The sequence below is a fragment of the Osmia lignaria genome, chromosome 15, assembly GCF_051020975.1.
Source record: "Osmia lignaria lignaria isolate PbOS001 chromosome 15, iyOsmLign1, whole genome shotgun sequence".
NCBI classification, from domain to species: domain Eukaryota; kingdom Metazoa; phylum Arthropoda; class Insecta; order Hymenoptera; family Megachilidae; genus Osmia; species Osmia lignaria.
Window position 1 is genome coordinate 8,359,623 of NC_135046.1, and position 17,671 is coordinate 8,377,293.

The 17,671-nt window shown below is 39.0% G+C and overlaps 1 protein-coding gene across 7 annotated transcripts in view; it reads right to left on the bottom strand.

The window, feature by feature from the left end:
* The window catches only part of LOC117612027 (uncharacterized), a 263,880-nt gene that overhangs the window by 73,429 nt on the left and 172,780 nt on the right, over window positions 1–17,671 (bottom strand). For all 7 annotated transcript variants that reach the window (XM_034340658.2, XM_034340653.2, XM_034340651.2 and 4 more), the window contains one exon: window positions 7,808–7,924. In XM_034340658.2, the coding sequence (XP_034196549.1) occupies window positions 7,808–7,924 (117 nt within the window). The remainder of the gene's footprint in view (window positions 1–7,807; window positions 7,925–17,671) is intronic.

The following is a 17,671-nucleotide window of genomic DNA, read 5'->3' on the forward strand; positions in this document are numbered from 1 at the left end:
CGGAATTTCGAACGATTTGCATTCCCTTACGGGGCGCGAGATCGGGTTGATTCATCTTTGATTTCCACCAGGGGACAAGATTACCCCTCTCTGACAAATTCTGCGACGTTCTTAACTCGAAGCGGATCGAAAAAGATAGCGATCCCTGATCGTTCTTCAACATGATAATGTTTTCGAAACGTCCCAGTAATGGACGAGAATTACACGTTTCGACATTTATATTTAGATTTTCTGTGATTCATATGTTTCTTCTGTGTAAAAAACTTGGTTCATTTTTTATTGATTTAATTAACATGTAAATATTGTTCAACAAGAACGTACATCTACCAATAAAAGTGTAGTATTATATGTACCTTTAGTAAATCAAATATGTTTCTATCACCTGAAGTTGAAATTCCATTGTTTATGCATATATTTACTTAACAGATTAATATATGCATACATTTGCTATAACATATATTAATATTGTAAACTGAACATGATAAACCTGGTCAGTTTCCACTGGCCGTACTTCGATGATTGATACAATGAAACAGATTTCAAATTCAACGTCGCGAGACTTGAAGCGATAACCGGAAAAAGGGGTCAAAATCCTTTCGTCGCGACGAATCTGTCCGCTTAACCGTGAAGACGAACGCAACCGGACGTATAAATAACCGGGCGGGCCAATTTCTCAGGCCGCAATCCTTTTAACGCCCGGTCTCGTAGCTGCAGCCGGAAGTGGCTGCATTAGGAAAGCGAGAAACGATGTAGCGTAACACTTCATTGCGAAAATTACGCGATCCCGTTCTAGGAGCGTCGTCGTAGCTGGTTAGCCGAGCGGAAAAGCGAACGAAGAAGATTCACGTAGCCGTTTGTACGTGTGCAATGCTCTCTGTACGTGAGCGTGAGAAGGAGGGTTGACGGGAGGGGGGGATGAAAGGGAGAAGAGGGCACCCAGTAGATCTAGAGTGTGCAAATTACGGGACTATGGCGCTAATGTTAACTACACGCTTTAGTAGCCTCGTTACGAGACCATCCTGATGCAGTCGCTTGCACCGAGAGGGAACAGGATGTCGTTAATCGTGCTACTTTTAGATACCATTGTGCCATGGCACACACTTCTTTCGCGTGTTCTCCTGCCTTTGAACGTGCCAACGTCCGCGGAAAGACAGACATTTTCAAAAAAAAAAAAAAAAGGAAGAAAAAAAAATAGAAACTGAAATCGAGACTCGAGTACGATGAAACTGGAACGTTGTGTCAATTAAAACTTCTTCTTTTAATAAAGTGATAATACCGTGTTAGATATTTTTTTTTACAGAATCAACTCTGATTCGAAGTAAGAAATATAGAATTTTTATATTATTAATCATTAGCATTGTACTATTCTTAATCCTGGATCACTGTCTAAATTAATAGTTTCCCTACTCTTCTGTATGCAACAAGAGGAACAAGATTGTTGGCACGCGAGATTAAACGCTTCACGGTGTTCGAAAGGGGAGAAAAGTGTTCGATTCGAAGTTACAAAATGATACGCCCCGTCCGAACGAGGTCACGGCACGAAATACCTGTACCGAAGATAAAAGCTCAGGCAAACACAGCGGGGTCTTAATCGCGAACTTTTTGCAGTTTACCGGTTAGCTCTTTATTCCTTTTATATAACTTTGTTACGCACTCATTAAAAGTTCCGGAAGCAGCGTTTATCTTGGCTTCTCGACCGGCCCGAACAGAGTTGATCTACGGCAACTTGGTTTCTTGAACGTCCGGAAAGGCGATACACTGGAAACTGATTGCTTCTTGAACACGGTAGCTGGTTTTGAGAAACATATACGCGAAATAATTTTATAGAAACGAGATATGTAATTTATATGCTTATTTTAATGTTAATTATTCAAAGCCACCAAAAATATAACCAGAATGACCATTACTTTTTAATTTAAAATATTTGCATGAATTTGAAAAGTTAATCTCGTAGGGGAACCAGTGAAATATATACATCTATCTTGGAATTTTTAATATCATTAAAATTGTGACTTCAAAAAGGAATATTTCTCCAAATCTATATTTGAATCCTCATTTACTAATGAGCAATACCAGGCAAGTAGAATGTCCTGTATGTAGTCAGACAAATTCTGGCCAGTAAAATAGAACCCTACGCAGTTGAGCAGGAGAATAGGTCCGTATGTGGTCAGACGAACTCCGCAAGTAGAATAGAACCGTATGCAGATCGGGTGTACACAAAGCAGTAGAATGTATACACGGATGGTCAGACAATGATATCGCGAATTTAAAGCGGTGTTTTTGAGAATTAATTTTGAAAGAAAATTCCCAAAGATGCAGGATTGTTTGAATCACGCGAATTGGTCTACTTATTTAACAAAATTAATAAATTTTACAAACTTATCAGTTTTTAAATTCTTGAAGATCAAGAATGAGAAAACACAGTTGGCCACGAAGAAAATATTTCACCCCTATTCTGAAATTATGGAATTCTATTCAAATTACTCTCGCTCCTCGACGGACCACTAAATTTCCACCTGGAATTTGGCAAAATCTTATCACGATGGAATTCGTTTTGCCTCCTCATAAATCAAACTAATTGGTTAATAAAGTATTCGTCAGTCGACGTCCAATAAATCGCAAGCGTGTAACACTCAACGTTCGCGAGCCAGCGTTCGAACTCGATATCGTTCGGTTTTATCAGGACCCATTTCGAGCTGTCCTGTGGGAGTTCCGACGGGAAATTATCTCGAAAAATGTATCCCGGCGTTCGAGAAAGAGGGCTGCTTCATCGAACGCTGGACATATCGCTTTGATCGTCTTCGTTTCTGCTTCCTCTTCGTCTCCTTCGTTGGCCCCATTAAGAACGTATCCCGGCTTCGTAAGTCTGACCTGGTTAATCAAAGGTCGACCACCAATCTAATTTCTTCGGGGTGATTAAAGTGGATCGGAGAACGCGTCCATTCGATTGTTCGTCTCGCCTAGAATCTGACGTAAGACGGGTAAATGCTACTTGAACCTGAGGTGATCCGACTATTGGGTGACACTTCTGTCCATGGTATTTCAAGTGATCGGGTAAAGTTTCTTTTTCCTAGATCACTATTTTCTCTAGAAAAGTATCACCTTCCTTAATACTATATATATAATCTTTGAAACAATCTATGTATTATTGTTTTAACTGCAGAAAAGACCATCCACAAAGATTGTTCGAATCTTCCAACAGCAGATTCATGGATTCCGTAAAAAGCAACAGCGAATTTCCTGCCCGGCGTGTTCTCCAATTGAATCGAAATGCGGTGACGGATCATAATGGATTGAACTTCAATTCGTTCTTTTCTTTCGATCCTCTTGTCTTCCACGGCTGGCAATTTCGTCGCGCGACAAATTCGAGGATCGTGAATCGAAAGATGCAGACGTGGCCCGACCCGCATCCATCCAATCAGCGTTGAAAGGAAAGCTCGAAAAACAGTGGAGATACGATGTTACGCGTGAAACCAACGCCAGGATTCGAAGGATTCGAGGATCAGTTTTTTATTTCTGTCCTCTTCCTCGATGCCCGCAGCAGGAGTTTCTTCGTCTCGACTTTCATTTTGTACGAAACGCGTCGCGTATTTGCTTCAAGCGTTTCGTATTTTCTCTGCTAAAGTCGAGCGTTCCTCTTTTTGAATCTTCAACGTTGCTTTCTTTCCTCGTCCTGACTCTGCTCGTAGCTTCATTTATTCTTTGATCATTTTTCCTTTTTTTGCCTTTGTTGTGAAAGCTCAGACCTTGAAATAGTCGCTTTTAATATGGTAAGACAAAATTATGAAAATTTAATGGAAAATTGTGCTATATCTGGAAGATTAATAATCAGAATTCATTTGTAAATCAAAATCTGTCGAAATGCAGTATTAAATATTAATCAAGTTCCAAGTCTTTAGTGTTAATTTAATTTAACTAAATTTCAAAGTTTCTCTATCAAAATAATATCTCAAAATCTTCGTAAACTCGATACACACGTAGTTTTTTACGAGAACACTTTTTACACGTGGTTTTTTTTTATCCCCTAAGAAGCTGATGTTAAAACGCTGAAGAAGTTAAATAGAAAGCCCTGCGTCTTCTCCTTCTTCCTCGTCTTTTGATTCCTCTAATGGATCGTATAATGCACGCCTCGTCTATAGTTGGAACCTTTGTTCAGATATCGATCTTATTACAGGACATCGAAGTTTGTAAGAGTTAAACACAATCGCGTGATCGAACGAAACGAAATGAAAACTCGATTTCAGGCGGGCGGAAAGACCGCTGCGTTCAAAATTGGAAATTTATTTCTATTCTTTATGTTCAAAGGAATATCAGCGAGGATAGATTTATTGGTATAAACAAACGCCATCTTCCTTAATTAAAATTTTCTGTTTACTATTTTTTCATCTTTACGTTCTAATTACTTTTCGAATAGTTTTTTTATTTTTGCCATCGAGATAAGGAAGGTGGAATATTGAATAAATGGAATCTGGAAGGAGAAACAAAAGCGAGAATTATCGTCGAAGATAGTCGAAATTCATTGAGGAAATTCGTGCCGGCTACTCTTAATTTATCCCTCCTTAGCTCCATAAATGGTTGAATATAAACTATCTTGTAGACAGCGATTTCGTTTCGCTGCGCTATAGAATCGTGCTTTCGTGCCAACGCGCCCTCCCCTTCGAAAATCCACTTAACTTTTTTCCCTCGTGGTACGTAGAGCCCCGTTGGAAAACCAAACCAGAGTAATTCCGATGTCCCGGTAATAATAGTAACTCGCGGCTGCTTGTTCCCAGTCACGTAATCGCACGGATTTACCGGGGAAAATTGCTGTTGCATTGCTCTTTAATTTGAAGCATCGAACTTCTTCAACGATTCTTCCCTACGAATTTTTGTATTCCTTCCAAAGACGATCGTTGTGACACATTTATGCCAGCTGCATGCCACCACCGGTTTGCTACGTTACATTCAACTTTTCAACTTACATAAATTTCGTCGGCTGACCTGGCTATCTTCGCCAAAAATGGTAGACGTTTTCAGGTCAAAAACTTCCATGCTCATTTTCAGCTCTACTTACAGAATTCAGTGGTAGAATATGAACGTGTACTTGATTCGCGTCAACTGATCATTCTTATGCTAGATTTTCAGCAAGTATGATACAGACAAGTGAAATAGGTCGACGCGTGATCAAACATAACTGGTCCGTATGCGATCAGACTCATTAATTAATTAATTAATTACTTTTTTAATATTTACCTTACCCCAATTTGGCTAAAATATCCCGCATGTGTTATATTATATCGCAACAAATATTTATCGATTCAAGTTGGTTTTAGCAATCGACTGAGGAAAATGACACTTTAGTGATCACCACTTTGATACACGCGAACCCATCAGACCTAATGATCGACGTTTGCAATTTCAAACTGTCATATGAGTCCCACACCGATCTCAATTATTCATTTCCATCTTCGCTGACAATTCGTGGTCAGCCGCGGTAATCAAGGCCGCGTTACAGTCGTTCGATTACCGTTCTAATGGTGGCGATTGGCAATTTTACAGACTAACAATTTCGAGGTCGACTTCGATGGTCCTCGAAATAAATAAATCGACTTGATTGGGTGTGTAATCGGACTCGGTATTGCGGTCTCGCGGGATTCGTGCACAACTGCACGACAGTTCATCAATTTCATAAATTGTTGCGTGATCCACCGGCGGATCCGCGATAATTAAATTCCTCATTGATGGACTTTGTTATCGTTCATCGTTTCGTGGCGACACTAATTAGGAAGAGGTGTGCTATAAATCGCCAAACGTTTGAACGTTCTTTTCTAAAAAATAATCCTTTGCAAAACAGAGTTTTTAATAAAAATATGTAGAGATCGTCGAGAGTAAACAGATCTAAATACGAGACAACGAGGTAGAGAAAACAGTATCTCGTTTGAGTAGAGAAAACAGCGACAGAACGGAAGCTGATTGCGAGGAAAACGTTCTCGAGAATTGAAAATGGTAGAGTGCTCCATCTGGCAAGAAAAGAGAATCGCAAGGGTCGAAGAAACGTCGCGGACAAAAGGTACAAGATGCGTAGCGAAAACGCTGATGTTTTATGTATACGACGACGTTCGTCGAACGCGTATACATTGCAAACGGTGATTCCGTCATAAATATTTAATAAGGTGGTCGTAACGAAAACGTTCTCAGACAATGTAACTTTCGACATTGCTTCTGCTTTCACCGTGAGCACCAATTAAAGGACACAAATAACGAATGCATTTTGTGTTTAATTCTCGAACTTGAGTTCACATCTTTGCTTAATACCCTTACGTTTCCTTCGCGTCAATCAATTATTCAAATGAAACGTTCTTTTTTTTCTCAAAGTTATTTGAAGTTACTTGAACGAATTTTTGTACCTATTTTCTATGTATAGAAGGCAGTTCTTCTATAGACAAAGGAAATTTGAAAATCTATATTAATACAATCTTAACTGCAAAAGATATACTTAGAAAATTCTAATAACTTCTCAATCTTTCAATTTTTATATAAAACTCATGAATTAAAAGGGTTAATGACAATTGAACACTTCGTCGAGAAATCACACCACTTCTAACGATAAAATATTGGAATGAAAAAGATACTAAAAAATTCACAAAAAAATACTACAGCTTTCTTCCAGCAAGAAATATTAATCGCATTAAGAGGACGTAATTAATGACGATCGAGGAAGATGATTAACAATGTTCCCCTAACAAGAAGTAATCGTAGAGTAGAAGCAGTCGTCGTATAACAGACCGATTCGTTTCGTTTCGTTTCGCGAGAAGGTAAGTAAATTAATTTGCATTTAAATGAAGCCACGCAAAAACGTCGGGTAACGTCGAGTAACGTCGTGTGAACGTTGGACAAAGAGAAAGGTGTCAATTAATTACAAGGAGAAATCAGCATGTGCTAAATTCCTTGAATATCTTTCACTGTACTGATTATCTTAATTCTTTTCGCATGAAAAGTTTTCTCTAGTAAATTTCGAGCCGATACGAACGGTACAAAAGTTGTCAGATTTTCAAGAGAACTCGAGAGAACAACGAAGAGCAGCTCTGTTTTATTTCGTATCGAAAAAGGGAAAGAGAGCTGACGGTATTTAAAAAGTGCAACTCGATACGCGAATGCTTTCGTTGTTCGTTCGACTGGAATGAAACGGTGGCGGATTGTAGTAGTAAGAAGCACTTAGCCAGGTACGTGTTCCTGTTTCGTAATGGAGCCCGAGTTCTATCTCTCTTCTAGTGTATCGTTGTCTGCTTCTACCCTCGCATCTACGGTAATTTGCAAAACGTCGTTAAATCGATTTCGCAAAGCTGCGATTCATTCCGATTGCGCTTTCTCCGTTAAAGCAGAAAGTCTGCAGATAACTCGAAATTGTACCTTCATTTCAAGAAATTTCTTTCCTTCTCTCAATTTTTAATTATTCTACTAAAAACTAACTTTAAAAATTGATTACTTAGTTATTAACAGGAAATCAAGAATTTAATATCTTGAGAATAAAGTTTCCTCCCATGGAGGATTCGATAGATTATCGACCATCAGTGACTCTTATATAATCAACTAGAGCGCCACTTCCTCGCGATAAAAACTGTAGAAAAAGGGGCTTAATTAAAAAGCGAATCCCCCATGAATACGTTACACATTGGGATCCCTGGAATCGTCTTCGTTAAACGTGAAATAAAAGAGGCGAATTTAAAATATATTTCGAGCTCAACGTCTGGTTTTTCTTTTCCCATTGCATCCGCATTGAAATCGAACGAGAAAGGTGTTGATAAAGGGTTTGTATGTTTGTACTCACTGCATGTGGAGAATCGGGATCGGTTTGTCGGAGAACATCACGACCGGTCGATCAAAACGTTCGTTGCGACCGCAAACTCGAGCACCGCCTTCGAGCTGAAGCCAACCACCCTCGCACCTGCAACAAAAAGACGATACACTTAGGTAACCAACCATTATTCCATGCCGTACAAAAGCATCCCTTTCTCTACTCCCCGTGAGCTAATTAGTTTTGGCAATCTTCGAACCAGCCATTTTCCTTCGTTTCTCGTGCACACATGACTTCGTTACACTCGAAACCACGACAGTGATTGTCGTTCACTGAGTGAGAGAAATTTATCGTGTTTTGGATAATTCAATTTTCGCAACCTAATTTTGGCATTGTCGCTCGAATTGCGAAACATGCTGATAAAAAATTCATAGACAAAGCTGTTTTGGAACAATTTTTAGAGTGTTTGATTAATTGTAAGGTAAGTTATGCTAATTTTGACATTAATCACTTACAGTTCTAATTTTAATAAAGATTTATAAATATTACATATTAAATATTATTTTTTATGAAAACTTTAATATTACTTTTTACAGCTCTGATATTGAAATTGTTCAATACCAAATCTCACACATTGTTTAATTTCTAAATCAGGAGTATTATAATTATTTATGCTCAATTTTAATCTGCACTTCGCAGAAATTCTTGATTTCTTTCTCTCTTAAAGAAATGAATATTTCCACAGAATTATGAAGCTCTGAATTCATTGGCAAAGGAACATGCACAGAACAAAGTATTCCATGAAAACCTATGGGTTGAAATTACTTTTTCAATCACGATCGACTTCAAAGGAATGAGGAACACTGGGATACCTTGATAAATGCCAACGGATTCAAATGACTACGAAATAACATCCAATAGACGAATTATGCTGATTCAATCGTACTTGCTTTTCCCCCGCAACAGGGGACGAACTACCCTATAACACGATTCGCTGATTATTATCTAACATTTTTTAGCGAAATAGGAGTGAGGTATTAGAACAGCTACTATTGATTCGAAGTACCAGGCTATATATTGCTCAAAAGCGAGAAAACTTTTGTGACCTATTTTTAAATTTTCAAAAGTTTTCAAAGAAATTATTAGAACGAATTTATTTCGTTTCAGTCCAGTTTAGTGCTAATTAACAAAAGAGTCACTTATCGCGTTGCTAGCAATTATTTGCAATGATTCACCAGATAATACGAGAAAGAACGCAATTCGATAATTACTTATCTTTCCTTTCGTTGGAGTGTGAGAAAAAGGGAAATGCCAGCCGCAGGCGGCTGCAACTGCGACCCTTTACGGAATTAAGATAATTATGGAAATTAATTCTTTTGAAGTCCTGCCGCCCTACAACCGTGCCGTCAGTTAGTTAGGCGGTACATTGAAATGAACAGTAAAGAAAGAATAAGAGAATCGATTGTGTCTGAATTTGCATGATTGCTTCTGCCAAGCACGTCCTACACATAGACCAGTGGATTACATAAGTTCCCTACGTTACAGATGGTTAAAAAAGAAAGAGATTAAAAATTAACGAAGAAGAGAGTTTCCACTAAACTTCTAAAATTATGCTAATTGTAATCATAAAAATGCTTAAATTGTTAGTGTTTCTATAATAACATAGCAGTTTAAATATTACGATTAAATATTTCGATTCGAGACATTTCACTTCTTATCGACGATAACAGCCAGGAATCGATAAATTTAACAAATAAAATTGGCGAATAGCTCTGCTTTTTTATAACATTTTTACTTTTTGTACATTAAAATATAAAAGGATATACCGTGAAAGAATTGAAACTGTTCATTTAGCGCTTAACTACGAACAAAATTTTTCAACTTCGCTTATTTTTACACAAAAATTCTGTAACACGTTTCTCGATCAACCAGAAATAGCCAGCGAACGAGCGCGGTAGGAAAACCAAAACGAAAATGGAAGAAGAAAAAACAATTGTTTCGTACGTTTCGATAAAAGTCACGTATCCTTCGATAGCCAAGGCTGCTCCAATCGGATTACGCGCCGCAAAATACGTCTGGCATCGCGAAGAGTCCGATAAAGATAAACGGTGTGCTCGAATCGAAGCTACGAATCGTCGATGGTGGACGGCAATTAATTCAACACCGTACGTCCGATACAATGGTGAACCATGGGTCCACGTATCCGACTCTTGATGCGACAATGGAACGCGTACGTCCGTACATGCGTGCTGTATCAAGATTTGAATGAGCTAGCTCAGATATAGGGAATGCTCCCGGATCGGGTAAAGGCATTACCACCGGGAAACCCGTCTCCGGAATTGTCTCGTTGATATGTTAATTAACGTTATTGATGTTGCTGCGGGTCGTGTTCGCTTCGAACTGGGACTGTCTATTAAATTCAACCGAATTTCGGACGATGTCTTGATCGTTGTAGATTGTAAGCTGTTCAAGAGTTCGCTGAATCGATCCGCGAAATTTCATAGAATATTTATGATCGGAATTGTAAGGTATACACGGCGGAAATTAAAATAAAACTACATAAGATGGATTAAACGAAATTTCTCTAGACAAAAATGTTTCAAAAGTGAATAGATTATAAATTCTTTCTACAGAGTCAGTATAGTTGCGATCAAAGTGGGATCAAAGTAAAGAAATTCCAATAACAATTTTCTTTCTCTTCCATCGTTCGTTTTTTAGAAAGAAAAATTTGAATTATTCCATCAACGTGATTAATTATTTTTATTCGACTTCAGAGCGATTCAATAGAAATTATCGGCACAGTGATTAATTAGGGTGAAGTATCGTGTTGACATTTGTATCGTGCTCGTCGACCATGTTTCACCGGTTTTTCAGAATGATTTAAAGTATGGCGGTGACGAATGCAAATTTCCAACAAGTGCATGCAGCTACGCTCGTGCTCCGTTGAAATAAAATAAAAGTACGAACACCTCACAAACACTGCTGTCTACCGCAAGCTCGATGATTTGAGTTTCGACAAAAATATAGCCGCAACATGATTAATTCTCGTGTGACCCGTTTACACGACGTCGAACCACATGAATGCAAATGCGACGAAGATAATACAAGTACTGCGACAACATCGAGCTTTGTTGTTCGTTTAAAATGACATTTACAAATGACTACGCGAATCCTACATATTCTTTGATCGTATCATTTAAGCTTGCCATTATCGATTCGACACAGTTCATTATAAACGAGTGCGTGGTCACGAAATGAAAGGGTATAAATAAGCATGTTTTATACGCCACATCGAGTAACGTAATTGCACGCTGGACGATTGCATGTTCGATTAATTGACCGTTAATTGCGCGTTTCACGTGTCATTTTGCAGAAACACCTTTTTCGAATGTTTTATCCCTAGTAGATCACGAATGGAAGCCGAATCAAATTTTCAGAACGATTCCAAAAAGGAAAGCGTTTCAGTCTGCGATATTTCAGTCGAACGATAATTTATCTAAATATTCAGTAATCATCGAACGATTTTTTTCGTAACTAGAAAGCATACAAAAACGAATCAGAAAAAATTGTGCCTTATTTAGACTATCAATATTGCTGGTGTGCAGTGTACAAAAAGAGAGATAAAAATTGGATATGACAGCAAGCGGATGTCAGGGTGTGTAAAAAGTGCGAAACGACAAGGGCGTATCGCGATCGTTGGCAGAGGAATGACATAAATAATTGAAACGCTTGTCGCGTTGCTTCGGGATCGAGAAACCGGAAGCTGTCCGCTTCAACGTTCGTCTTCGCGATGAGAGCAGAGCCGCGTGGCTCGTTACATTTCACTTTAGCTGGTGGATTTGGCATCGCGCGTCCGCTGATAAAAGCGTGAACCAACGTTCACGTTCAACCTTTTCTCGAGGTCGAGCAACAACCATAGAAAAAGAGAAAGAGTATGGCCGAGTCTGGTTAAATCCGGCGAGTTATCCCCAGGAAATTGGATGCTTTTATTTCTCGCGATCCTCCTACCACCCTCCCTTCCGACTGGCCAACCCTTTCATTCGTACCTTCGTTCATCAAATGAAGTTACCACCCGAACGAAAAGTCCATTCGATTTCCCATAAACGTCATACTTTTGATAGAATGCAATATTTTCCTCTTTTTTTAATCCCTACCTCTGTTAAAATTTTGAAATTAATTGGACAAGTAATTTTCGTTTGATGGAACGAATAAATTTAATTAATATTTTGTAAATCTAGATGTAAATGTTAGATTTCAGCAATATCTTAACAATTTCTAAACGCACGTAGAAGCACGAATCTAAAACTGATGCCTCGCAAACTAAATCGGGAAGAAATTCAAGCATGATGGCAGCATAGACCTCGCCGGTAACATTCATGAAGCCAGTTGCCAAACGATACGAAACGCTGAGGGAGCGAAACGAAATAACAGGATAATTAGTAGAGCTCGGCATCAGGTAATTACTCTGGAATAAGTTTCGTGTTCACGGTGGTAAAACATCGCAATCGGGTCTCTCTTTCTCCGCCTATCTGTAGGTGGAAAGGACTGTTTGACGAGATCAGTGCACTGCAGAGGGTTCGGCACCGTCTCTTCGAAATACCTTGCAATTTGCCGCGTCTTGTCGCGGAGTAGCTTAATCACGTTCGAGGCTCGAACGAGAAACGGAGTTGCAGCTTGGCCATGCACGTTTCTCCATCTACCGATCTCTCCTCGAGGAGAAAATTCGTAGTGTGTTCGCATAAAAAACGGTGTTTGTGTGATTGTATTTAAGGTGAATCAAAGTGGAGTGCAGAATTGTTAAAAGATTCCCAATTTTTAGAAGAATTTTTCATACCCTTCTCGCTCGAGAAAGGCGTAGAGCAAAGCGAGCGAGAGAAAGCTTGGTTCCGAGCAATGATAAGCAACCGATGTCAGTCAGTCGACCGGAAATCGCTTACCCTTCTCTCGCTCCCTTTCCTTTTGGTCGTTTCGTATTTTGCATCACTCTTTCCGCGATCTGAACCATACTTCTCCGGCTTCGACGCTTTCGGTGACGCGCAAGACCCAACTTATACTGCAAATCAATTTACCAGATCCATTCGGACGGAATCACGTTGAGAGCGGATTATAAATTTAAATGTAAACCGACGCGGCCCTGGGGAAAGAACGAACAACCGTTTTCCGCTCCCTTTTCTCTCGTATTTTCTTCGCTTTCTCGAGGAAAATCGAGCTCGATGGCAAGCTTCAGGTGAGGGAAACGTTTGTCAAGTAATTACAGGTTACTGATTCCACGCTGTTGTTCCAACGCGAAATGTGGAATCGAAATTCTCTGGGTGGTAGTAGAGGTTGCTGTTTCTAATGATGATTCTTGCGCGGGAATCTAACGAATAGAACGCTGGATAGATGTTTTAAAAATATTTTTAAAAATGTGTTGAAGGAAAGCTACTTGAAATACAAAGTTGTATATAAGCAAATATGGTCGACAATACATGTGTATACCTTTCATGAAAAAATATTGAGAATGGACAGAGTGGCTCACGAATAATTGAACGGTAAGTAAAATCGAGCCAGTGGTACGAAATGAAATTAGTCGAACCGGTTGGAACGAAAAACGAGGCAGATGTTTTGTCGGAAAACTTAAATAAGAATTGTTGCTGCTGCATAATAAGACAATAAAAGTACGGGTCTTTAGCTGCTCCAAGAAAACACTTAACTTCACGGGAAACTTGGCAACTTTCATCCCTCCCCAACTCTGTTTTTGCAAACCTTTTCACCTGAACTACTTTACGATGCATTGAAAATCTTCGTAAGCTTGTCTTACGAATGAATTAATAGCGAGCAGCGGACTTTCGGGAAACCGGGACAAAAATTCAGATTATATTTCTGAAACGAACAACCCCAATTGTACATTTGCAAGCACCTTTGTTCCCTTAGAACAACCAACGTCGCCTGTGTGCCTGCTTTTAATTAGAAATAAAATCGAGAAGCAAATAAATGAAGAGTGATAAATTCACGTCAAATTCACGTATCAAGAGGAGAAAGGTCTTGGAAATGGATTGAACGAAAAGACAAGGGTCAAACAGAAACGGTGAAAGAACAGCTGGTTTGGAAATTTGTTTCCCTATTTTCGTTCGTTGCCTCGTTTCTTGAATTCGTAATAACAGAACACGCAAGACGGGGAGAGGTCGGATTTTCGTTTGCACCTTCGTTTCTCTCGAGTGACTTCCGCTCTCGAAGCTTGTCGAGAACGCGTCAAACTTCCACGTATGCTTTTGGCATCTGACATTTCACCCGGCGCGGCGTAGCGCCACGGCCAGTTCTCGAAAATGCTGCTCGAACCTCGGTAACGTTACGACATGACAGCTCCTGAAAATCGCGGCTGATGCTCAGACCTGTCGAGCCGGATTCGCGTGATTTCAGATAATGACGTCCGGAGGAGCATCGTGGGCCAAAGCTGTTTAACAACGATGCATAGAAAACGAATTTCCAGCGAAATGCGCTTCAAACCTGACATCGATTTTTCGAACGATTCAATCTCCCTACGGATCCTTTAATCCAAACAGATTGCAGAGTTCCTTTTTTTTCATTTTGTCTATTTTAAGTTTTTTGTATTATTATCGCTTGAATTATCTCTTGTACTTAGTTAAAGTGGAAAATAATTTAAATAAGAAAATTCAATGAGAAAATATTAAAGATCCTATAATTTCATAGTTTACGCGAAAGTAGAGAAAACATGGTAGATGGAATTCCTTGCACAACAGACTAGCTCACATTTCGACGATCCAAATATAAAAGAGTTTGGTAGAGAAAGGAATTCAGTCGGGAGGCGGTGAGTTGAATAATTGGACCTCGTCGGGTTTTATTAAAACATCGCCAGCTCGACGGCCGGAATCGTGTGAAATGTGTGTATGCAACCATCGGTGATTTATACGAGTTATTTCGCGTTGGCGGTGTGCTCGTTACGCCACCTAGATACGAAAGGTAGCAAGAGAAAATGAAAGGGCGGAGGCCGCACATTCACATAGGGTGGCTCGAAGAACATAATCACGAGCTTCCGTTTCATTTCGCGACGAGCACAAAATATTTTCTAATACCGTTTCTACTATATTAGTAACGTGAAAGTTTGAATTAAGAAACTAATTAGTATAGAAGATAATATATTGCACTATATTCTTCACGATGATAATTAACTACACTTTTCTTCGTTATCTTTCATCACATTTAAGATTTATTTTGTTTAAAGGTGAATTGATAAAATTCCTATGCCATGCGATTCACACGATATAGGCTCGAGATCACAATTTCCATTTCCTCGCGTTATCTGCTCGCTGGCGTTGAACGTAGTGACGCAAAATCGACATTAGCCACGCGACGAACCATTTCCGCGAGCACGATCGTTCGATCGAATCTCTGTCTGGTCGGCGTGTATTTCGTCGTTACAGGCTACTAACTTCGATCAACTTACGAGGAAACTCGAGCGATCATTTCCCGGGCTCAGCCCATGTGCAAACGCGTACCAGCCTATTTTCCATACTCTCCGGTGTACCGTTTAACATCAACAACCGATCGTGTGTACGCGTGTAACGTGTGCAAGAGGACGTTATGGATGCGGCCAGCGTGAAATCAAATTTCTAACGATCGAAACGTTTCCGGGTGCAGCGGGACGCATCACCCTATGAACACCATGAAAATCGTGATCAACAATCGCCTGTCTGCCACGTCGATCCCCCGCTTCGGTTAATCCAGCATCGTTCTAACTCGTGAAAAATCGCGACAACGCAAACAGACGAAAAATATCATTCTAGGAGTATTCTTCAACGATGGATTCGAACATTTTCACAATGAACATTTTCACAATGAACATTGTCACATGGATTCGTTTTTCATCAAACGAACCTTCCCGACTGATAGGAAATTACATTCTAGCGAATGTTTGTGAAAAAATTCTTTTATCGATGATTGAACGAAGTAACTCACAGAAGAAGTTGGGCATTTCGAAAATTTCAAAAAATATTTGAAACATCCCTTTTGGAAGAATTGTGAGTTATATAAAATATTCAAAAAAAGTTAACTTCAAAGTTGTATGGTTTTTGACATCTCACATTACGATGGCAAAGAATTAAAAAAAAAAAAAAAACATTGATCTGTATTCTACGCTACCCCATCTCACACCTTTCCGCCCTGTTCTGAAATCGATCAATCACGAAGAAAAACACGATCGATTTACTACTGGAAGCGAACAAGGAAAAACGAGGAAAGTTAAGGCAAAGTGAAACGCAGGTTGAATCGAGCTCGCGCGAACAAAGAATACGTTGATCCAGACTCTCGATATATCCAAACAGGGGGTGCAACAAATTTCTCCTATAACGCTCGCACGGCCACAACAATGCTCGCTCGATCCGACTTTATTTTCCTCTGACCGCCTCGTCAATTACGAACCAACTATAAATTCCACGATTTCCACGCTGACGTAGAAACAGGAATCTTTTGTAACGCTTTTATATTCGAAAAATTAGAGCATAAAATTGAAAGTTACGCATACATATATTTTATGAGAAAAATTCAAACTTTTCATTTAATACTCTCGAACTTTACTTATTTTTAAACATTTTGAGGTGGTGAATACTGTTACGGCGAACACCTATACCGGTGTAATTCACCGATAACGAAGCGACACACGCGAGTGTGTGTTGCAACTTCGATAAAATGCGGAAGCGGTTGTGGTGTCGAATTGATAAATTTTCCAGCATGTGTGAATTATTGTTTCACGATGAAATATTTACTGTATGTATTGTGTAATAATTCCAAATAGAAAATTAGTAATTTCAAGACGTACGTATCAAAGTTCCCAAACGTAATTATTCTAATTATCACTTTTCGATATGAAACGAAATATGAATTAACAAAAGTCAGAGATTTCATAAAGTATGCGGCTGTAAAAGTATTAAAATTCAATAAATATCCGTCCATCTCCAACACGGACCTTCATCATTTACAGAAAGAAAGATAAAAAGAAAAAACCTTAACGTCTGAAACGATCGTATTCGTGGGAGTAAGAGGTCACCAAACGATCCATTAACTAATTTATTTCCGGCGAGACAAATTTCATTCAGTCGTGGAGCGTGTAATCAGCGGTAGAGCCACGTCTGTCCTCTTTTCTCTGGCCGACCACTCTCGACCTACACCCTCGCCCAATCCCCAAGCCCTTTCTCATTTACCGCCGTGCTCTCGATGAATCCTCGAACTCAGACGGCATTGTCGTAATGCGGAAAGTTTGGGAATTGGATTCGAAGTTTTCTGAAAACACCGTACCCACGGTCCAAACTGGTTGTTCGGTGAATTCTGTCCTCCAGTCGGATCAACGGACATTGAATCGAAAACAATGACGTGGTTGCTGCGATACACGCCACGTTTAATTATTATTCGATTCATCGAAACTTTCAAGAATTGATGCACGTATTATATATCTATGTGTTAGAGAATACAAGCATTCACAAGTATTTAGATTAGATTAGAATTCTTAGTGTCATCACGTTAAAGTTCGCTTGTACATTGGATGTTTCATTTAAATTAATTATCGCGAGTACCTCCGAAACTGTTGATGGCAGTGAATGATATGTAGTTTTGATGAAAATTGAATAGCTTCAAAGATACATAAACCAATTTAACTTTCTTTCAAAAAACATATAAAAGGCAACTTTTTGTTTTTCGATAAAATTGTACTTTTGCGTTAATTGATGTAGCTTTTATATTTTCTATGAAAAAGTCATTTACATATTTATACGTTTAGAAATTTTAACGTATTAATAAAAATAAGAAAGATAATTTTGCTGTCTATAAATCTCGTTTGTATATATTCTTTAAGCTCCCCTTGTATCTAATAATACAATTTCAAAATATCTATTGATCTCACCAATT